We start from the raw sequence: 23,828 nt of genomic DNA on the forward strand, positions 1-23,828 counted from the left end.
CCAGTAAAAGGGAATTAGTGGAATTTCCTAGGGAGGGAATGGAAAGAGAAGGAAAGGGAGCCATTACCCACTAGCCTGAAGGTGTTTTTATTATTTTATACTAGGTACAGATATTCAAGGTATGCTGGCTGAATATAAGCCCTGGATTTAGTAATGTATTGATTGTTGTGACCTTAGCAAAGTTTCAGTAGTGTCATGGGAAGGGAAGCTCAGTTGGAGTGGGGTGAGGAGAGAAGTTGAGGGGAGAAGTGAGGAAATGGAAGTCATGACTAGTAACAGATTTTCTAAGAGGTTTATCAGAGAAATAGGGCCGTAGTTGGGGTTTGCTTGCAGGTGAAGAAAAAAAATTTTTTTTTAAGATAGGAGACTAGTCTAGAGCAGTGATGTTCAAACTGATCCTCAGGCCAGAGAAGTAAGTGTTCGTTACCAGTATAAAATCAGGTGAGTACAGAAATTGAGAAGGAGGCATTTGGAAACAGCAGGTGGGCATTGCCAGAACTTCCAAGCAGATGCTCATTTTCTAGTACTCATTTTTATAATATTTTTTTAAAAGTAGTCAGCCGCAGGTTGATTTTTTTTAATGGTCCTTTACTACAGAGAGTTTGAAAAGCATGCTCCAGAGTATGCTGAATACTGCCGACGTGATCCAGTATGGAGGGAGAAACTGATGATTCAGGAGAGAGAAGATAGTATCGGGTAAAACCCTCGGGAATTGGGGAATGTTGGGACCCCAAGCATCAGTGAAGAGGCTGGACTTGTAGCGGAGCAGCAATACTTCATATCATAGGAGGAAGGTCAGCAAATAAGGATTCAGATGCAGGGAGATTGCTACGATTGGTGGGGGAAAGGTAAGGAAGCCCTTCTAGGTGCTTCAGTACCATCTTACCTATACTGGCCTCTGCTGACATACAGGCAAACCCAAACTTTTGTCATATACGCATAGTCCCCAACTTACAAGAGGGTTCTGTTCCCATGACTCCATTATAAGTCCATTCTGACATAAGTCAAATACTTTTTTTTTAAGTTTTTGTAATTATTGGCTTTTATTATCAGTATCCTTATAAATCCAGTCTTTATTTTTCTTTGGGAGCTGGCATGAGAATGATAACATCAAATCGCATGCTGCAACACTGTATGTAGTACATGTTACTAACGATAACATGTGTTAAAAAAAAAAAAACCCACAGATGGTCGTAAGTGCAGTTTGTCCTAACTCGAATATGTCATCAGTTGGGGACTACCTATATATAAAACAAAGTGCTAGATAATATTTACTGTATATATGAGTGATAGTCCAAACCAAACCCATTGTCCTCGAGTTGATTTCGACTCATAGTGACGCTATAGGACATAGGGTTTCCAAGGAGTGCCTGGTGGATACAAACTGCCGACCTTTTGATTATTGTTGCCACTGTGGCTACTGTGTGAATATCAGCACTATACAAATATCAGATGAAATTCAGAAACATCTTGGCTTGTGTCTTTAAAATAATAGTATACAGTTGATCCATTGGTCAAAGCAAAGGACAGGCTCCAGGTTTTCCACACTGAATGACTTTTCAGTAGGAAAGTGCTTATTTTTTCCTGGCAGAAGTAACATGAGACTTGTCCCCTAAAGTATAAATTACACCAGCACTCTACAGATTAGATTTAAATGGAAGTGAACTGATAAATCTTACATGACCAGTCAGATAAAAATCATGGCTTGAAATAATTGATGACTGTACAAAGACATTCAACTGTGTGGATCATAACAAATTATGGATAACATTGCAAAGAATGGGAATTCCGGAACACTTAATTGTGCTCATGCAGAACCTGTACATAGACCAAGAGGCAGTCATTCAAACAGAACAAGGGGATACTGCATGGTTTAAAATCAGGAAGGGTGTGTGTCAGGGTTTCGCCATACTTATTCAATCTGTATGCTGAGCAAATAATCAGAGAAGCTGGACTAAATGAAGAAGAATGCGGCATCAGGATTGGAGGAAGACTCATTAACAACGTGTGATATGCAGATGACACTGCCTTGTTTCCTGAGAGTGAAGCGGACTTGAAGCACTTTCTGATGAAGATCAAAAACCACAGCCTTCAGTATGGTTTACACCTCAACATAAAGAAATCAAAAATCCTCACAACTGGATCAATAAGCAACATGATGATAAATGGAGAAAAGATTGAAGTTGTCAAAGATTTCATTTTACTTGGATCCCCAACCAACACCCATGGAAGCAGCAGTCAAGAAATCAAATGACACATTGTTGCATCGAGCAAATCTGCTACAGAAGTCCTCTCTAAAGTATTAAAAAGCAAAGATGTCACCTTGAGGGCTAAGGTGCACCTGACTCAAGCCCATGGTATTTTCATTCGCCTCTTACGCATGCAAAAGCCGGACGATGAGTAAGGAAGACTGAAGAAGAGTTGATGCACTTGAGTTACGGTGTTGGCAAAAAAATGTTGAATATACCATGGACTGCCAGAAGAACAAGCAAATCTGTTTTGGATGAAGTACAGCCAGAATGCTCCTTAGAAGCAAGGATGGTGAGACTTTGTCTCACATACTTTGGACATGTTATTAGGAGGGACCAATCCCTGGAGAAGGACATCATGCTTGGTAGAAGGTCAGTGAAAGAGAGGAAGACCCTCGACGAGCTGGATTGACATAGTGGCTGATACAGTGGGCTCAAGCATAGCAACAATTGTGAGGATGGCGCAGGATCGGGCAGACGGTGTTTCCTTCTGTTGTACATAGCGGTCGCTATGAGTCAGAATCAACTCTACCACAACTAACAACAACAAGACATGAATACGTTGGGATGAGCTCAGAGTGTGGACTTTGTAGAAGAGAGTAATCTCTGCAGTTAAGGAGGAGTAGCTTATGTGACGTTCTGGTAAACAGTGGTTTTAGCTTTGAGCCTATAAAAAAAAAAAGCTTTAAAAGCCTTTTCCCTCCTCCGTGAAGGTTGACAGAAATTAGGACAGAGCCTGGGTCATTGTGGAGGCTTCAGGTTTTGTGGAGTGAGCAGGCCATTTTAGAACTTTTCACATTTCACTCCTAAGCTTCATTGGTATAAAGATTCAGGACAAGTTTGTTCCTAGGTTTAAAGGAGTTTTTGTTGTTGTTAGGTGCCACTGAGTTGGTTCCCACTCGCAGTGACCCTATGCACGATAGGACGAAATGCTGCCCGGTCCTGCACCATCCCCACAACCGCTGCTATGCTTGAGCCCATTGTTACAACCACGGTGTCAATCTATCTTATTGAGGGTTTTCCTCTTTTTGGCTGACCCTCTACTTTACCAGGCATAATAATGTCCTTCTCCAGGAACTGATTCTTGCTGACAACATGTTCAAAGTATGTGAGACACAGTCTCACCATCCTTGCTTCCAAGGAGCGTTCTGGTTGTACTTCTTCCAAGAGGCTTGGAGTAGCCTTTATTTTTTCTTCATACTTTTCTGTATTTGTTAAATATTTTGCAATAAGCATTTTGTTAAGCTTTTCTAATTAAAAAAGAAAATTTTAAGAAATTATATCTCTATTGTAATCTAAATCTCTCTAAAGAAAGTTAGAGCGGTCTGACTCAGTACAGCTTCTCAGGAGCTACATACCAAGCCTTTTAATGAACCCAGTGGAGGGGAGATTATACAACTTTAGGAAGATGGATTGTATGATATGATTTTGTAATATCTCTAATTGAGGTTTCATGTTGCATTTTTTAACAAGTTATATGTTTTCTAAACCTGAATTGCATATATTCAGGCAGTATGCATCTATTCAAGTTGATGAGTTTCAGCGAACCCAGCAGTTTAGCTTATTCCAGACAAATTTCATTGGAACAAGAGATTAAGGGTTGTAAAAAAACAAGAGGAAATGGATGTCTGTTGGTTTTACAGAGATAGTCTATACATGAGAATGTATCTGTGAGATTTACAAAAGAAATTTAATAATTTTGTTCCAGGAAGCAAGCAGAGTTAAATGATATAAGGTTTTTTTTGTTTTTTGTTTTCATTTTTATTCATTGGGATAAAAAAAATGTATTACACTGCTTATGTCTTAGAATTTTGAGATCAGAATAAAGGTGCCTGGGGAACTGGCTGTTTGGGGGCCTGATGTGTACACATCTGAGGGCTCTGTATGTGTTCCTCCTGTTGGTGGCTCTGAAATCAAAGTCACTATTCTAGGAGAGAACGCTAATGTCATATTTAGTGAGAAATGGTTCATTTACATATAATGATTTTAATTTAAAAAGTCTCTGTGGCACATATAACATTTATCATTTTTTCTGGTTAGAGATTCATAGAACATAATTACATAAACATTTTAAAAATATTACATCTTGACTATTTCCTTATTTGTAAATAAATATTTCTTCCTAGTACACAGGAGAGAGCAGTACCTGACTTACTTAGATTTATTGGATTTGAAAAGCTTTGTTAGAACTCTAAAGTTCCCCTTCGTAGGTTTAGATGCTGCCAAAAAGAATATAATTATTAAGGGTCGGCAGTTGGAATCCGCCAGGCACTTCTTGGAAACTCTATGGGGCAGTTCTACTCTGTCCTATAGGGTCGCTATGAGTCAGAATTGACTCGACAGCACTGGGTTTAGTTTTTTTTTTTTTTTTTAAATCTACCAAGGAAAGTAAGCAAGTATAATATTCTTGGCAACGTTTTAGACTTCCCCAAGAGAGTTTTTAAAAAATTCAAAATTAAAATTCCAAGACCAGCTTTTAAAATCTTTTATTTGACAGCATCCCAAACTTTGTATAGTTCTTTACATCAGTCTTTAACTTGCACTGAGTAGTGGCAACAGACATTTTATCTGTCTGTCAGAGTTAGGCCTGTTCTCGTTCAGTGTCCCAGTCAATGTTGGATTTACTTTGTGGAGAAAACCATTCTCTGGAGGTGGGCAAGAGGGTAGGGGGATTCCTTTGTTGACTTCTTTAAAATTTTTTCCAGAAATAAAAGAAGAAGAAGAAAAAAAAGATGATTTGCTGTGCAAGTCATATTTCCACCTGATCCGGGAGAGAAGTCTCATGTTTAGGGGAAGATCTAATGTTTTCCCCAGAATGAAAATCGAGCTTTGCCTTGATATTTAAAACCTGGTGGTTAGTTAAAATATCTTCCTTAGTTAAACAGGAAAGGAAATGTAACTAAAAATGGTTCATTAAATTCTGACCCTCCAAGCAGAGCTCATGAATGTTAAGGAGATCCTGAACACCCCCATTCCATGTGAAAAAAATATAGCAACGTAGCAGTTTTTAGGTGAATCACAAGTATATTTGATTTATTTAGGTTGGCAGATCAACAGAAAGCCCTATCGACTTCGTCGTCACAGACACCATTTCTGGCAGCCAAAACAACGACGAAGCCCAGATCACACAAAGCACCATCTCCAGGTTCGCCTGCAGGATTGTCTGTGACAGGAATGAGCCTTATACAGCACGGATATTTGCAGCAGGGTTTGACTCTTCTAAAAACATATTTCTTGGAGTAAGTACTCTCAATAGTCACATTGTTGCAAGGGAAAAAAGCCATTATTATGACATATAACGCTTAGTTGTGGCAAAAAATTTATATGATGTCTCCAGTTAGATTTTGAAATTCTAGTTTTCAGATGACTAGTTTGAAAAGCCATTATTAAAAATCTGAAAACAGTTCAACTCATGACTTATTATTTGCTATATTAAATACAATATGTACAGTAATCTCTTTTTAAAGTATGTATTGATACTAACATTTGACGTTATATGTTGATGATAGGCTTAAGGGGGTTTATTTGTGGGGAGGGATGGATGGGGCCAAATCTACGTAATTAGTGTTTGAAGGCAAATATTAGTTCGTTATTCATTTAGCAACTATTAAGTTCTTGCTGTGTTCCATACTAGATGCTGTAGATGTGATATCACAGAGAACAACAGATTAAACAACAACAAAAAAAAAACCTGCCCTCATGGCATTTCCATACAGTTGAAATCCAAACATCGTAGTGAATATCTAGTTTTAATATAGTTGCCATTCGAATCAGGATTTTTTATAGGGGAAAAAATAACAAACACTCAAAATAGCCTAAACAATAATAAAAATTTATTATCCCATGTAACAAGAAGTGCCAAAGAAACCCAGCCCAGGGTTGGTTAATCTAGCAGTTAATCTACAACCGTTTAAGAACCCAGATTCTCTCTGTCTTGCACTCTGACTTCCTTGGTACATCAGCTGCTTCCCCAGACAAGGTCTTCTTGTGGGAGAAAGAGAGCTCCTGCGGTCCCAGACATCTCCTGCAACGTGGTAACTTCCATTGGAAGAAGAGGTGACAGAGGCATTGTTCTTGGCTTGTCTGTTTTTAGAGCAAAGAAACCTTTCCCAGAAGCCTCTCAGAAGACCTCACCCATGTCTCGTTGGCCATCAAATGCCCATTCCTATCCCACTCATTGCCAAGGGGGCTGGGATTGTAATAGGTGGCTTATACTAATTTACCCCTGAGTCATGTGAATAATGTCACGTGGGGTCTAGCACCGTGGAAGAAGATGATCTCCGTGGTACAGATAACCAGGAATATCTGCCATGCTATTACATCATATCAGGTTCCTTGTACCTTCCACCTTTGAGGGTATAAACATTGATTTGTGTGAAAATATAATGGCAACAATTTATTGACTTAACATTTTTTGAAATTATGTACCTAATGGTGTAACTAGGAGGCTACGAGGTGTGCGAACTGCACCAGGTAACAGTGTCAGAGGGGGTGACACCAAAATGACTGTCTGTAAAATGTTTGTGCAGTGTTTCAGCAGAAATGTATTATTTTTTATAAAAATACCTCTGTAGTTACTTATAACAACAAATGTTTTTCGTAAGCCCAGTTTACATGTACCACTGCACCTACGAGGCTAAACCTCTATGCTGATTTACTTTTTGAATCTTCTAATGCCCTCCAGTCAGAGCTGTTTTTATAGTCACTGATTTTGTCAAATTTTCTGGTGTTTTAGCTACAATATTGTGGTAATGTCTGTGAACCTCTATCAGTAACTTTTTTGAGAATGAAGTAATAATTAAGGGGAAAGAAGGGGTGATATATGGGATTTATGATTCATGAGTAACTTTAGTACAAAGGTCTGATACGGGAGGAGGCCCATGGGGGGGATGACACCATGAGTTACTGCACTGGGTGACACCAACCCTAGTGACGTCACGGTACCTTTAATAAAATTTTTAAAATGATTCTTTGTCCTTCTGTATGCTTCCTAGACAACTAGTGCATGTAAAGGTATTTTTAGATAGGATGAAAGCACACACAAATAGAACTGAAGGACACAAACTGGATTTCTGGAATCACCTGGACTTTTTAAAAAAAGAATCTCTGAGGGAAAGAACCAGGGATCAGGTTCTGTTTCTTAAGCTCTCAGAATAAATATAATGTGTATCAAGCAATAAATCATCCATCCATTTTAGAATTGTCAGAATAATTGCATATTTTATCCTTCTGATTACCTAGCTTGAAATAGAAAATGAAAATTCATCTCTTTCCTCCCCTCTGCCCGTACCCAATATGTTAATGAGATTCTGGAATCTCTTCATTTTGAACATAATCTTAGCATGCTTCCTCTGTCCTGTGGTATGCTATGCAGGAAAAGGCAGCAAAGTGGAAAAACCCTGATGGTCACATGGATGGGCTCACTACCAACGGCGTCCTGGTGATGCATCCAAGAGGGGGCTTCACTGAAGAGTCCCAACCTGGGGTCTGGCGCGAGATCTCAGTCTGTGGAGATGTGTACACCTTGCGAGAAACCAGGTCAGCCCAGCAGAGGGGAAAGCTGGTGAGTTAACTTCACTCTCGTAAATGTACTCAACTACAAAAATAAACTTGAAGACTGTCATTTGCCTCTCTGAAATTGAGAACCCTTACACAGGTATGGAGTCCCTAGGTGGTGCAAATGGTTAACATGCTCAGCCACTATCCGAAAGGTTGGAGATTCAAGTCCATCCAGAGGCACCTCAGAAGAAAGGCCTGGCAGTCTACTTCTGAAAAGTCAGCCACTGAAAACCCTACGAAGTACAGTTCTACTCTGACACACATGGGTTCACCATGAGTCAGGGCTGACTTGATGGCAAATGGTTTATACAGGCACAATGCTGTGTACCATTGATCAAGGAGAATGAAAATTCTCCAAGCACCTACAAGTAGGAGGGAGGTAGCCTTATTTCCTTTCATGATTAAGCCTTTCCCATAGTAGAAGTAAATTATCCTGTAGCCCTCACCACGGTAAGAGCCTACTCTTTTATTATGTATTCCACCACAAAATACTACTTAAATTCTCTTTAGGAAGAATGAACTTACTTATAGGGCAAAACTTTGCTAATTCGGAAAAAGTCTAAGCAGTCCAAGACTAATGAGTGAAATTATAAATTATAGAATTAATCACAAGACTTTCCTGGAACTAAAAGTTAATTAAGTTAGCTTTTTTTTTTTTCCTTGAGTTTACAGTAAGAATCTATTCCTTATATTCTTCACTAAAATCATAGTTACAGTTTTTTTACTTGAAATGATTCACGTACTACATGGACTTGGCATGTTAATGTTTTTCTGTAAATATCACCACTTATTCCCCTGCCCTAAAGCGGTTCGTCTTTTAACCTTTTCTTCTATGGAAAAATATCACAATACCTTAAATGAGAAGCTTTAGGTTTCTGATCTTGCTGTGGCTAGCGATATGGCACAACTGCTAAAAGGTTCTTAGTAAACTTTACACTCCTTATATTTTTACTTAATTGCTAGGTAGAAGCTACAGCAAGGGGGAGCAAATATCTTTTTCAAAACTCCCACAGGAAAATGTCTAGGGAATAGAGAATGTGACCAAGTGTTTTTCAGAAACAAAGATGATAACCAGATACTCGTGTGATAGAAAAAGAAGATAGGAAACTGTTTCACTAACTTGGCTTGCTGTTCTCTAATGCACCCTTGTTTTTAGAGAATTGGTATTTTTATGACTCTTTTACACCGTTATTCAGCAGCAGGGACAGCATCTGCATTTTACAATAAAGCCTAGAGCTGGAGCATCATGGCTAAGTAAATCCAAGAAGCATTTCCTAAGAAAGGCCTAGCAAATTCAGTAGTGTTTAAATACTTTTCGAGAGGTGTAAATAGGGAAGGGAATGTGAAAGCAAAATTTGCCAAGTAACTTTTTATCATTGGATAATTTTACACAACACTGACTTAGCTTGGCTGAATTGGTCATCAATCAGTAAAAAACCAAACCAAACCCAGTGCCGTCGAGTTGATTCCGACTCATAGCAACCCTATTGGACAGAGTAGAACCGTCCCATAGAGTTTCCAAGGAGCGCCTGGCGGATTCGAACTGCTCTCCCTTTGGTAAGCAGCCGTAGCAGTTAATCACTATGCCACCAGGGTTTCCCATTAATCAGTAGGAAGTCGGTAATGGTTGCCGGGTGCAGGTGGTGTGTTAACATTTCAGAGACATTAGCTAATTTGCTCCCTGACACGAGCCCTGTCAGAAGGTGGAATCAACCCATTTTATGGACTCAGAAGGTATGGTATAGGAGATTAAAGATTGCCCACTGTCACAGAGTTGGAAGGTGGCCACGCATGGGATTGAACCTCAGGTCTCCTGAGTGATCATCTGGGCTCCTAATTGCCATTGTCTCACAGAAAGCCACGCCTGGCATTCATCTGAGAGGGGTTACCAGAGCATTTGCCTTCCTGAGGGAAAAACAAAGCATTGAAATCCTTGGAAAGCTAGTTGTTCAGGAAGGCCAGTCCCTGATGAGCTTCTGGCCCATTCTGGTTATGATATGTGACCCAGCTGAGGCTGCTGTGTGTGCCAGAGAATTTTACAGTTGTACTGAAAAGAATCGACTTGAAGAACACCTTGTATGAATGGTTGCATTAAATATAGACTAAGTTTGGAAACCCTGATGGCATAGTGGTTAAGTGCTACGGCTGCCAAACGAAAGGTTGGCAGTTCAAATCCACCAGATGTTCCTTGGAAACTCTATGGGGCAGTTCTACTCCATCCTGTAGGGTCACTATGAGTCAGAATTGACTCGACAGCAGCAGGTTTGGTTTTTTTTTTTGGGGGGGGGGTTAATTTTTAAGTTAGTCTCTGTAAGTTACACTTAAATCTAAGTGAAATTGTACCGTACTCTTTGGTAGTATAAAATTGACTGGCCAACAATGGAGATTTCAATCCATGTGATCTTGGGTGTCTGGGTGACTGAACAGAGACATCCATCCTCCTTCCAATCCCCTGTTGTTAACCTGGATAACATTTCGTCTCTGTCTGAGATGAAATCATACTGGTTCTTTGAGCTTCTCTTTCAATTTATGACTCTTGGGTCCTGTATGTGTTGCTGGTAGCATTTGATATATTTTATGTCTATCTAGAGATTAGATTTTGGGGATGGTCTCTGACAGTACTCTTTATTTGCAATCTAATCTAAAAATGTAAGGAATAAAATGATCTGCTGAAAGTCCTGAATATTTGTTCATCATAACAGTATTAGATGCCCCGTCCTCACTTTGGGGAGCTAGTGCTAATGGAATATTTTGTATTAATGTCATACTCAGCATTTGATATAAATCAACGTGTTCTTAGCAACAAATCATGTTTATGCATCATTACAGCAAATGATGGAACTTTGGTGCTTAACCAACATATTTAATTAAATATGGGCAAAATGTCTTTTTAGGCACTTAACCCCCACTTGGTAAATAGGTGAATGGACTTTCAATCAGAATTATGTCCTACTCGTTTACCAGGTTAATGATAACGTATGGTAATGTTATGATACCTCTTCTCAAGGCCCTTGAGTATTTTATTAAACTCTATTTGAGGTATTTTATTAAACTATATTGCCTTTTCATAAAATTAAGTAAATTTGGTTAAGTTGATTTGCTTACCTAATTGAGGTGAAATAGAAAAACCGTGGAATCACTACGCACAGGCAGTCTACCAGGTGCTTTATGTTAGTTTTTACATTAGTGCTCTCCGCAGGCATTGCTCAAAGCAACCCATCAGACTGGTGCTGTTAGTGTTCTCACTTACAGATGAGGAAACACAAGACTTTAAATCATTTATTAATAAGTGGTAGGCGGGGACTTGAATAATCGACTTGACGGCAGCGGGTTTTGGGTTATAGTACACCTAAATAGTTGACATGTAGGAGCCATTATGTTTTACCTTTCTTCCTTCCATAACGCTGTCATTGATTGTGCGTTCTCCGCACTTTTTTTTAATTGAAAAACTAAAATCTCAATCCCTAACTTCTGTCCAGTAGCTGGTAACAGGGTGTCTTCCCCATGTTGCCTCCTGCACATTATGTTCTGGGGACAAACTACACATTTTGTTCACAAAGAGGGAAATAACAGTTAAGAGGGAAAACAGGCAACTTTTTGAGGGAAAAAAAAAAAAAAAGTGCCATCAGGTCAACCCTGACTCCTGGCGACCCCATGTGTGTCAGAGTACAGCAGTGCTCCACAGGGTTTTCCGTGGCATAAGCTCTGACTCCTGGCGGCCCCATGTGTGTCAGCGGAGACAAGTGCTCCACAGGGTTTTCAGTGGCATCAACTCTGACTCCTGGCGACCCCATGTGTGTCAGAGTAGAGCAGTGCTCCACAGGGTTTTCAGTGGCATCAGCTCTGACTCCTGGCGACCTCATGTGTGTGAGAGTAGGGCAGTGCTCCACAGGGTTTTCAGTGGCATCAGCTCTGACTCCTGGCGACCCCATGTGTGTGAGAGTAGAGCAGTGCTCCACAGGGTTTTCAGTGGCATCAGCTCTGACTCCTGGCGACCCCCTGTGTGTGAGAGTAGAGCAGTGCTCCACAGGGTTTTCAGTGGCATCAGCTCTGACTCCTGGCGACCCAATGTGTGTGAGAGTAGAGCAGTGCTCCACAGGGTTTTCAGTGGCATCAGCTCTGACTCCTGGCGACCCCCTGTGTGTGAGAGTAGAGCAGTGCTCCACAGGGTTTTCAGTGGCATCAGCTCTGACTCCTGGCGACCCCATGTGTGTGAGAGTGGAGCTGTGCTCCACAGGGTTTTCAGTGGCATCAGCTCTGACTCCTGGCGACCCCATGTGTGTCAGAGTAGAGCAGTGCTCCACAGGGTTTTCAGTGGCATCAGCTCTGACTCCTGGCGACCCCATGTGTGTCAGAGTACAGCAGTGCTCCACAGGGTTTTCCGTGGCATAAGCTCTGACTCCTGGCGGCCCCATGTGTGTCAGCGGAGACAAGTGCTCCACAGGGTTTTCAGTGGCATCAACTCTGACTCCTGGCGACCCCATGTGTGTCAGAGTAGAGCAGTGCTCCACAGGGTTTTCAGTGGCATCAGCTCTGACTCCTGGCGACCTCATGTGTGTGAGAGTAGAGCAGTGCTCCACAGGGTTTTCAGTGGCATCAGCTCTGACTCCTGGCGACCCCATGTGTGTGAGAGTAGAGCAGTGCTCCACACGGTTTTCAGTGGCATCAGCTCTGACTCCTGGCGACCCCATGTGTGTGAGAGTAGAGCAGTGCTCCACAGGGTTTTCAGTGGCATCAGCTCTGACTCCTGGCGACCCCATGTGTGTGAGAGTAGAGCAGTGCTCCACAGGGTTTTCAGTGGCATCAGCTCTGACTCCTGGCGACCCCATGTGTGTGAGAGTAGAGCAGTGCTCCACAGGGTTTTCAGTGGCATCAGCTCTGACTCCTGGCGACCCCATGTGTGTCAGAGTAGAGCAGTGCTCCACAGGGTTTTCAGTGGCATCAACTCTGACTCCTGGCGACCCCATGTGTGTGAGAGTAGAGCAGTGCTCCACAGGGTTTTCAGTGGCATCAGCTCTGACTCCTGGCTACCTCATGTGTGTGAGAGTAGAGCAGTGCTCCACAGGGTTTTCAGTGGCATCAGCTCTGACTCCTGGCGACCTCATGTGTGTGAGAGTAGAGCAGTGCTCCACAGGGTTTTCAGTGGCATCAACTCTGACTCCTGGCGACCCCATGTGTATGAGAGTAGAGCAGTGCTCCACACGGTTTTCAGTGGCATCAGCTCTGACTCCTGGCGTCCTCATGTGTGTCAGAGTAGAGCAGTGCTCCACAGGGTTTTCAGTGGCATCAGCTCTGACTCCTGGCGACCCCATGTGTGTCAGAGTAGAGCAGTGCTCCACAGGGTTTTCAGTGGCATCAACTCTGACTCCTGGCGACCCCATGTGTGTGAGAGTAGAGCAGTGCTCCACAGGGTTTTCAGTGGCATCAGCTCTGACTCCTGGCGACCCCATGTGTGTGAGAGTAGAGCAGTGCTCCACAGGGTTTTCAGTGGCATCAGCTCTGACTCCTGGCGACCCCCTGTGTGTGAGAGTAGAGCAGTGCTCCACAGGGTTTTCAGTGGCATCAGCTCTGACTCCTGGCGACCCCATGTGTGTGAGAGTAGAGCAGTGCTCCACAGGGTTTTCAGTGGCATCAGCTCTGACTCCTGGAGACCCCATGTGTGTGAGAGTAGAGCAGTGCTCCACAGGGTTTTCAGTGGCAGATTTTTCTGAAGTAGATCTCCAGGCCTTTCTTCCCAGGTACCACTGAGTAGACTTGAACCTCTAACCTTTCAGTTAGCACCTGAGTGTCTTCACTGTTACAGAGTGAGGCCACCAGCTTCAAGTCCTGGTTTCACCACTTCGTAGCTTTGTGGTCTTGAATCAGTGACTTAACCTCTCTGTGTCTGACTTCCTCATCTAGTGAATTAGAATAGTAATAGTAAGTTAAATGCATGGAGACACTCAAAACAGTGCAGCAGTGGTAACACTCCATAACGTATTAGTCGTTATTACTAAGCTGGGGCTCGGAGCTAGGGACCTGGCAGTGAACAGAATGTCTAACTATCTGTTGAACCTTGTTGAACTCCTTGTTGTTCCTCCAGTACACATGCTGTTTGGCCTTTTCAGACCTCTTTCCTTCCATCCCACCCACTGACTCCTGCCACACTTTTTTCAAATCTCTGTTCAGAAGGAAAACCCTTTTAAAACCATTTTTGGATGAACCTTGACAACATTGTGTTGAGTGAAGTCAGTCGCAAAGGGATAAATGCTGTATGATCGATCTCACATGAGATAAGCAAATATATAGGAGCCAAAGATTATTAGTGCTTAGCAGGGGTGAGAGGGAGGGGGAAAGGGGAAGCTTTTGCTTAGGGGGCATTGAGTTTATGTTAGTGGTGTGGAATAATTTGGAAAAGGATAGTGATAATGTTTGCACAATGTGAAGAATGTAATCAAGGTCACTGAATTTTACATGCAGAAATTGTTGGGTTGGTGAATGGTTTGGTGTGTATATTTTCATCTCAATTTAAAAAAATGCAAAAAAAAAAAATTCTGGCCTCAAAGTCCTAGTAACAAATATTTACATACCACTTAGTTTTGCACCAGACATTGTCCTAAGTGCTTTATTTGTATTAGCTTATTTAATCCTCACAACCTTATCTGTATTTTACAGAAGAGGAAACTGAGACACAGAGAGCTTAAAACAGTTGCCATCGAGTCGATTCACAGTTAGTAATGTCACAGGGTAATAATAAGTGACAGCCTGGAATCAAACCCAGGCTGTTGGGCTCCAGATCCCATGCTGTTAACCACTGTGGTGATATGGCCTCACAGAGCACTTTCAGGACCTACTGATCTCAACTAGCTCCTAGCTGTAGGCACGTCTGTCTCCCACGACTAAAGAACAAGTCTCTTTAGGATGGGGAAGAGGTGTTCCTGGTTTTTGTACCTGCAGTGCTTAGGACATACCCTGCACCTGGAGGCACTGATGGACTTTCTGCTGACCTCTGTGCTTCTTGTCAGCTGTTAATCAGTCTTGTAAGCACTTGTTGCCAGAGCACAGCCATCCTTTTAAAAATGAAGACCAATGGTGAACACTTGTGCTTCAACCCTAAGGAATGAAGGATAAAGAGATACATTCAAGGTACCTGTGGAGCCAAGAGTTACCAGAGGTCTTTTAGACCTCTCTAGTGATTATCGCAGGTGCCCCAGGGTCTTCTGGATTGACTTGGGTAGAAATGAGCGGGAGTCTTCCCTAGGTGTACTGTTAAGACCTCACCTGTCCCTTATGAGAACAGTGAGTAGTTGTGTAATTGACTTCATGAGGAAAAAAGTAAAAATCTACTATTTGTGAAGTTCACTGAAATGATCACTACGTTAACTGAGCTGTGCTGAGCGCCTTGTGCATATGGCACATATGTATTATATCCAGTCTTTCAATGAACAAACTGAGGCTCGCGCAGGTTAGTTACTCCCCCAGTCCTCTTGTCAGTGGGGTAGACCACCTCCCGACTAATGTTTGACTGCATCCTGTACTTCAGAGATGGTTTTTGTTTATTCTGAGAGGAAAGAATGCTGGAGGGATTTGCTGAGTTTTGTTTTTAAAGGCATGTCTGTCAAACCTTGTTGTAGGTGGAAAGTGAGACCAACGTGCTGCAGGACGGCTCCCTCATTGACCTGTGTGGGGCCACTCTTCTCTGGAGAACAGCAGACGGCCTTTTTCATACTCCAACTCAGAAACACATAGAAGCTCTCCGGCAGGAGATCAATGCCGCCCGACCACAGTGTCCTGTGGGCCTCAATACCTTGGCCTTCCCCAGCATCAACAGGAAAGAGGTGGTGGAGGAGAAGCAGCCCTGGGCCTATCTCAGCTGTGGCCACGTGCACGGGTACCACAACTGGGGCCACCGGAGCGACACGGAGGCCAACGAGAGGGAGTGTCCCATGTGCAGAACTGTGGGCCCCTATGTACCTCTCTGGCTTGGCTGCGAGGCGGGATTTTACGTGGATGCCGGACCACCAACTCATGCTTTTACCCCTTGTGGACATGTGTGCTCAGAGAAGTCTGCAAAGTATTGGTCTCAGATCCCATTGCCTCATGGAACTCATGCATTTCACGCTGCCTGCCCTTTCTGTGCGACGCAGCTGGTTGGGGAACAAAACTGCATCAAATTAATTTTCCAAGGTCCGGTTGACTGATGCCCTTGACAGCCATCAACGACTTTATTAACAAGTTACTGTGAAGATTTTGCCACTAACTCTAGATTTTACCTTTTTATAATGTTGTTTATTAAGTGGGGGGAGGGATTGAGGCTACAAAAAAAAAGAGGGGACACAGTGGTGAAACATGCCAGGAATTTCACAGATACCAGTGGTGTGTTGCATGCTCAAAACAGCAGCATAGTCAACTTGATTAAACCATCATATCCTTGTAATAATTGGATTTAAAATACCATGCTTTTATTTTGACCTTGGATTTTAACCAAGCTTTTTTTCCCCCTTTGGAAACTTAGACAAGCCTTTAAATCATATTTTACAAATGTAGAAGACATTTATTCAAAAGTCATTGGCTCTTAATGAAGGACAGCCTTCAGTGCTGCATTGTAGGTGTTAACTGAGAGACAGGTGGTATCAGGAAATACTTGCTAACAGCTGGAACCTGACCAGACACCAAAGGGGTGGCTCTGTAAAATGGTATGGTTGACAGGAGACCTGTGCACAGGTGGTTGTTTTGAAATCTAGAACTTTTTTCGGATTTGTTTTTCTTTATTTGGGAAAGAATATTCATATATGGTGGGGTTTTTTTTTTTTCTTAACTATAGTGGAATTTTATTACTTTATACCCACATTCATTGAATACTTTGGCATTTCAAACAAAGAATGTTCCATAACTTGTTAGTCTGTCTTTCGTTATTTCCGCCTAATTTGAAATGTCCCCAACATTCATCTTGCATGCTCAAAACTGTTTCATTGACTAAGATGTCGTAACTCTTAAAATTCATTAACCAAGGGTGATCACTGCAGCAGTCCACACGGCCTAGCTAGTAGAATATGAAGTTAATTTGCATACTGAATTGTTTAAGATTTAAGAGTGATTAAAGATAAGCTGTTCCTTTTTAAGGCCACTTGTTGGGTTCTATAAGATTTTTTTTTTTCTCTTAAGAAAGCCAAAATTCTCTGAGCCTAAAAAGCACGCCATCACATGATGCAAGTTGTGTTTGTTCACTCACTTTCTGCCATCTGTCACCTTCCCTTGCAGCTTAAGGAGCCCTGTAAGTTTTGAAAATGTTTGCAAATCCAACTAAATTTAAATGTGATCATTAGATATACACAACACCGAGTGATACATCTGCAGAGATCATTTGAAATTCCTGATTTCCAGAGAGCAAATGAGTGTTTACTGAGGGATAATTAAATCAGAATTTCATATGAGTTCCACCATCCCTCCCTGTTAGTTTCCTTTCATTTTGAATAATAATTCTTGGATGATCCCTCTCTGTGCCTGGTGTCAGTAGTATCACTACTTCTAGAATTTAAAGGTTCTTTAGTATACGTGAAACTGCCAGTGCTGGCTGAGATTAAATAGATCCCTACTACATGGAGCTAGTATTTATTTAAACGACTTAGGTCCTCTTAAATTGACCGTTGCAGATGTGTGCTACGTGTTTTTAACTTTTGTAAAGATATATAATTTATATGATTCTAATATACTATTTCCATACTTGAATTGGTCTTTTTGTATTTTGCCAGTACATCATTTCATTCTAGCCCATTTTCAATGCCCATTTCCTTGAAGTGATAAAGTACTTTTCATTGCTGCTGCTGCTGCTTAATTTGACTTAATATTTAAAAAGTTCGGCCTCTCGGTTGTAAAATAGCTTTATTTTTCAAATGGAGATCATTTTTTAGGGTGAAGTGCTTTTTTTTTTTTGTGATCTTAAATGATGCAAAAACCAACAGCCATTCTCTGATAGCTTACTCTATTCTGTATAGCTTGTTCTCCCTGCAAACAGAAAATGAATGAAAAAATTGAATTGCCTAGAATAATATATCAGATGCCTTTTGATTTAGCAAGAGTCTCCAGCAGTTAGCATTCCCTGGTGGTAGAGTGTGTCTTCTCAGCCTGTGGATTCTTTGGGCTTCACAAAACAATAAAGGAGGCACAAATTCCCTTTTCTTACCGTATGGCTAAAGGGTGGTATCTCGAGGATTCCTGATACCTTAAAACTGTCTTGTAAGGTAAGTGGTCTTGCATCCAGAAAGGCTGGATTTTACCTATCCAGAAAAAAAAAGAAAAAAGTTCCAGAAAGTTATACTCTGATCCCATATATATTGGTCTAGTAGTTCTACATGTAACATATGCCCAACAGTAAAATTATCTTCCAACTTGAAAAGCTTCTGACTGTTAGTAAACTCAGGTAGCTAAGTGGAAGTTGAAGTTTGGATAGTAAGTTCTACGCTTTTGGAAGGGGTAACAGTGAACCACCTTCTATCAGTATCTAGTCTTTCCCTTTGGCTTCTCCATGAGGTCCCCTCCCGCCCTGCCTGAGGAACTGCAGAGCGGTGGCACATCTGCCAGAAAGGACCCCTTGTAGTTTGGCTGATGAGATTTTTTTCTCAGAGTTGAGAGTAATTTATTTTGTAAGAGTAGAGTAATACAGTTCGGAAAAGGTACCTTCTCCAAGGTCACTTTCATTTTTACATCTTGCTTGCCATCTTTTAAAGGGCAAGTCCCACTTCCCAGTGTGTGTACATAGGAAATTGCCGACCAATTACCCTGGTCTCGGCCCGACCGAGATGCCTTTTTGCAAATAGGTTTCCAAAAGTAAAGACCCCAGTGATGCATTTCCATAGATTTATATTATTTTTTCAGTGGTTCGCTTCAGATTAGTACCAAAAAAAAAAAAAAGATTCAGAGTGAATGGGATACAACTCTGAGTATTTTTCTAGCCCAGAATTTTTTTTTTTTATTGTTAATAATTGGTGCTGCGACTCAACATTTCCCTTATTTGGTTCAGGTTTTTACTAAAAGGGCTACGGTTCACACTGCAGAGTAAGTGTTAAGCTTTCTGTTGTGTTTTGGTCCCCCCCCCCCACTGTAGCCCAAAAGAATTAAAATCTTTCAATATAAATAGAGTGCATATTTATCATTTCTCAATAGTTAATTATAGAGTTTGGTACCTTTGTGCCTCAGGGAAGCCACGTGATGTAACTGGTTATAGAATTTCAGGGTTAGGGTTTAAAGAAAGGAGAAAGCCATTGGAAAAATGATGGGCTCCATTAAGGAGACTAATGAATCTGGATGCAGAAATATGCCAGGAACTGGCATAAACGTGATTGTAGCAGATTTTATTTTCCACTATCAATAGGGGAGTTATTTTAAGTCATTACATATACTGCATTAGGAAAACTGAGAAGTCTTTTCTTCATAAAGTCTCAATGCCTTTTTTTTTTTGCTCACATGGAAAACTCAAACCACTGTTTTTCGGGAGCTCAGTATTGTTATTTGGGGGTTTAAGGAGCTCATTTTCTATTTCTTAATTTAAGTGTAATAGTGGTTACAGAACCTTTACCTGCAATTCTGTGATTTTGCTCAATTTTTCTTCTTTTAAAGCCATTCTTTGGATTTACACGAAAGGATTATGATCACACCATTGCTAATGCCGGGAAAACTAGTATCTTCATGCAGTCTTGCCCACTAACAGTGGAATTTCTGGTAGACAAACTGAGGAACCTTGATTTTAAACCAAATCCAGCTCCGTTCCCTTGGCTGTTGATCATATATCCCCATAGGTTGGCCTCTGCGGGCTGAGGGTATAATGGAGCTCAGCTCTGTTGTCATTGTCTCCTTAAAGACCCAGTCAAAGGCCAGTGAGATAAGGATCTTTTCAAAAAGATTGTAAGCATTATTGAAGCAGTAAAACAAAAAAATTTTTTGGTATTTTCTTTTTAGTAAAACATATGTTGTCACAAATAAATTTTAGCCCTCATGAAGAATCCCTAGGGAAAAGCAGATATTTTTCCATTTTTATTTAACATGTTTCAAAACAAGCAAAAATAAACTCAGTGAAAGAAAGGGAAGTTGTTTCTTTTTAACTGAGATGACATTGCTTCTCTGTATTAAATAGTCTAGAAGTTAAGGGGGTGGTCATATTTACCATGTATAGTGTTATGAGCAGTTAAATTTTATGGATATATTTGTAAAACTGTTCTTTTATATCTCATGTCAAATTGAAAAGTTTATTTCTTCACTATTGTACCTGTGGAAATACAAGCCATTTTACAGGAAAAGTCTTCAAAAACTATTAAACGGATCTCAGTATGTTTGTGAGTTGTTGTCTTCAGACTCTGTGGTTGTCACTGGGTTTATCAGGACATTCAAAAAGAAGTTGATACAAAAATAGACTTGATTTTTACATTTTTCACAGTTCCAAGTTTATCCCAAGCAGTTGAGCTTTGTTCATTATTTTATATTCTGCACAATACATATTAAAATCTGAACTCTGCAAATTTCCTACATTTTTTTTTAAATTAGAATAATTCTGTTGGTGCTTATATTACCATTCCTTACAACATCACGTCTCTGTCAAATAGGTAAGTCTAACTTCCAGGAGAACTTAATCTGGCTCGTAAAAATTAATGGATTTTCTTCATTGATCATTATAGTAACATTGCTACTTTTGTGACAATCTTCACTTTTAACAGCTTAATAAGGATTGTGCATAAGCTTTGGAGCCTTAAGAAACTAGTATATGTAGCATAAGAGAACACATGCATTTATGACATTTTGTCATATTGATATTTAAGGAGTCTTAGTAGCATTGAGGGAAATAGACCTTTAATTTCTAAAAAAAAAATATACATTTATATAGGCTTATAATTAAAGGGTTAAGTATTACATATTTTATCGACTCTAAGATGCCATGAATTGTAAGATGAGCTATTGTAGAAAAACCTAGCCGATGACAATTGTAAAATACATCTTGTTTGACAAGGATGCCAAGACAGTTCAACTGAAGGGGAAAGAACAGTCTTCAACAAATGGTGCTGGGACAACTAGAGCAACAGCTTCTCAATACAAGACCAGAAAACACAAGTGAAAAAAGAAAAATTAGATAACTTGGACTTCATCAAAATTAAAACCCTCAGTGCATCAAAGGACACTGTCAAGAAAATGAAAAAGCGACACACAAAGTAGAAAATATTGGCAAATCATACGTCTGATAAGGAACTTGTATCCAGAATATGTAAGACAAATAATTTAAAAATGGGCAAAAGATTTAAGTAGACATTTCTCCAAAGAAAATACACAAATGGCCAATAAGCACATGAAGAGATGTTCAACGTCATTAACCCTCAGGGAAATCCATATCAAAACCACAATGAGATATCACATTGTACCCATTAGGATAGCTAAAAATCAAAAAGACAGTAACAAGTGTTGGGGAGGATGTGGAAAAAATTGAAACGCTCATACACTGTTGGTTGAACTTTAAAATGGTGCAGTTGCTTTGAAACAGTTTGGCAGTGTCTCAAAAAGTTAGATGTGCAGTAGCCATGTGACTCAGCAGTTGCACTCCGAGGTATATATTCAAGAGAATTGAAAACATGTTCCTTCAAAAACTTGTACACAAATGTTTATAGCAGCATTATTCATAATAGCCAAAAAATGGAAACAGCTCAAGTGTACATTAACAGATGAATGGATAAAAAAAAGCTGTATATTCATACAATGGAATTTATTGTGCTTTAGGCAAAAGTTTACAGCTCAGGTTAATTTTTCATTCAGAAACTTATACACATGTTTTGTGACATTGGTTGCAGTCCCCACAATGTGACAGCACGCTCTCCTTTTCCACCCCAGGTTCCCTGTGTCCATTTGTCCAGTTACAATGGACCAGTATTTGGCCATAAAATGAAGTGCTGAGTCACACTACAATGTGGATGAAGCCTGGAAACATCCCGAGTGAAAGGAGCTGACACAAAAGGCCACCGATTGTATGCTGGGAATAGGCAGGTCCATAGACAGAAAGTAGATGAATGGTTGCCAGGGCTTGAGGAAAGAGGGGAATGAGGAGTGATTACTAACGGATAAGGGGTTTTCCTGGGGTGTGATGAAAATATTCTAAAATTCAATAGTGGTAATTGTTGCACAACTGAATATACTAAAAACCACTGTAAAAGAATGATTTTTATGGTGCAAATTATATCTCAAACTTCTTTAAAAAAAAAAAAAAAAAGATACGTACCAAGTTCAGAGAAGTTGTGGAAAAATTGTATCTTAGAATTGAAATAAAGTAGCAAAATTTTTCTTAATCCTTCAGATGAAAAAATTCAGGATCCTCCCATTTTTCCCTGCTTTGAGATATTTTTCAGACTTACAACATAGTTGTTTGTTCCTCTTATCACACTTCCACTTACCATTAGAGAGAATGCACATGAGCCTGTCAAGAAGATTAAAACAGAATTGCATATTCTCAAGGGTCTTCTTTACTATTTTTTTTGTTAAGATGAAAACAGAATGCTATTCTGAAATGTCTCAAAATCCACTTTCTTTAAAAAGTGTATTTGTTAAAGGAATTTCTTTTATAACCAGAATTTAAAAAAAAAAACTACAAGATAGGGTCCTTGTAAAAAAAAAAAAAATTAACCATCTGGCAAGTATAAAGAATAATATAAAAGCTATTCACAATCCCATCCTCCAAAGATAACTACTGTTAATATTTGGGGGTACATCTCTCTAAACTTTAAAAAGGAATTTTTCATTGTGACTTGAGTTTCATTCTGGTCTTACTTTCAGTTATTTAACCAAAAAGATTGTTCTATCTAAGTTTTGAAATGTGGCTTTGGGAACAGAGGGAGAAGTGACAAGTTGTATATCTGCAGTGAACAGCTTCAGAAGGAACTTCTCTCTCCAAGAGCACAAAACGTGTCTGAGACTGGCCAAATGAGGCCACAGATGTAGCATATTGAAGCCTGAACAAACCTTTCACTCTGTTGGGCCACCCTGAACATCCACTGCTAATCATGGGGCCTGCAAGGGAATGCCTGAATTGCGTTATTCTTAAGCATTACTTCTTCTATCTTCTTAACAGGTTCTAGTTGAAAAAATATTTAGGTTGTTCTTCTTAGGGTTAAAAGAGATATAATGGAGTCTTAAAAAAAAAAAATTTTTTTTTTTCCTTGCCTACTTCCAGGTCCAAACTTGACAGCAGTGTGATCTGAGGTGTTTGCTTAAAATGCAAAAAAAAAAAAAAATTTTTTTTTTTTTTTAGCCACAGCTACAGAGGTTGATGTTCCAGTTCCCTAGGTCTCTCTAGGAATTTGCGCTTTGGACAGACAGGCCACATGACTCTGCAGGTGATCCATGTTCCATACTTTGAGAAACCCTTATTCAGCTAAACCATTGAACTGATTGTATTCCTCTACTATAAAAAAAAGTTATTAAATCACCGTTGTACTCATCAGTTTCTGCCTACACAACTCGGTTACCTGGGAGCCCAGGGAATGTGGCCCCACGTGAGAATGGGAATAGATGGCCAAGCCAGTCAGGTTTCCTCCCTGCCATGTGAGTCTAGCTGCCATTTTCTCTTACATGAATGGACCCGACTCAACTCCGTTGCTTCTTCCCTAAGCTTGCATTCCCTATCTTTTGCCATTGGTTTCTCTAGTTCATGCCTCTAACCGTTTCTGCCCTACAGGGAAAAACCTCCAGAGACTCTCAAAGTGGTTTGGAGGGTGGTGTTAAAGATGAGATTTATACATAATTCTGGGAGCTTGCTGAGCTTTCAAAATTGTCATAAACATGGTGGAAACTTGCTGTGAGTCAGCAAAATTGGCATTATCAGGTTTGAGCTTCTACCATATATTATTTATAGTAAAACTTGGAAAAGAACCCTTTTTCAATTTCAGAGTTTGATTTCTACATAATTATTTCTGTGGTGTTCTGTTGTTTAGATTCAATGGGTAAAATGGATGGGAAAGTATTTATTCATCTATAAAATGGAGGTGATAATAGTGCTCCTATCCCTTAGAGTTG

At 40.3% G+C, this 23,828-nt stretch overlaps 1 protein-coding gene across 1 annotated transcript in view; it reads left to right on the top strand.

Annotated features, from left to right (window-relative positions):
- The window catches only part of PELI2 (pellino E3 ubiquitin protein ligase family member 2), a 217,407-nt gene extending 195,019 nt beyond the window's left edge, over nt 1-22,388 (top strand). The window contains exons 4-6 of the mRNA XM_003408488.4: nt 5,291-5,488; nt 7,624-7,812; nt 15,422-22,388. Coding sequence (XP_003408536.2) covers nt 5,291-5,488; nt 7,624-7,812; nt 15,422-15,988 — 954 coding nt within the window. The 3' untranslated portion in view covers nt 15,989-22,388. The remainder of the gene's footprint in view (nt 1-5,290; nt 5,489-7,623; nt 7,813-15,421) is intronic.
- The last annotated feature ends 1,440 nt before the right edge of the window (nt 22,389-23,828 follow it).

Source organism: Loxodonta africana, chromosome 10, assembly GCF_030014295.1.
Source record: "Loxodonta africana isolate mLoxAfr1 chromosome 10, mLoxAfr1.hap2, whole genome shotgun sequence".
NCBI lineage: Eukaryota > Metazoa > Chordata > Mammalia > Proboscidea > Elephantidae > Loxodonta > Loxodonta africana.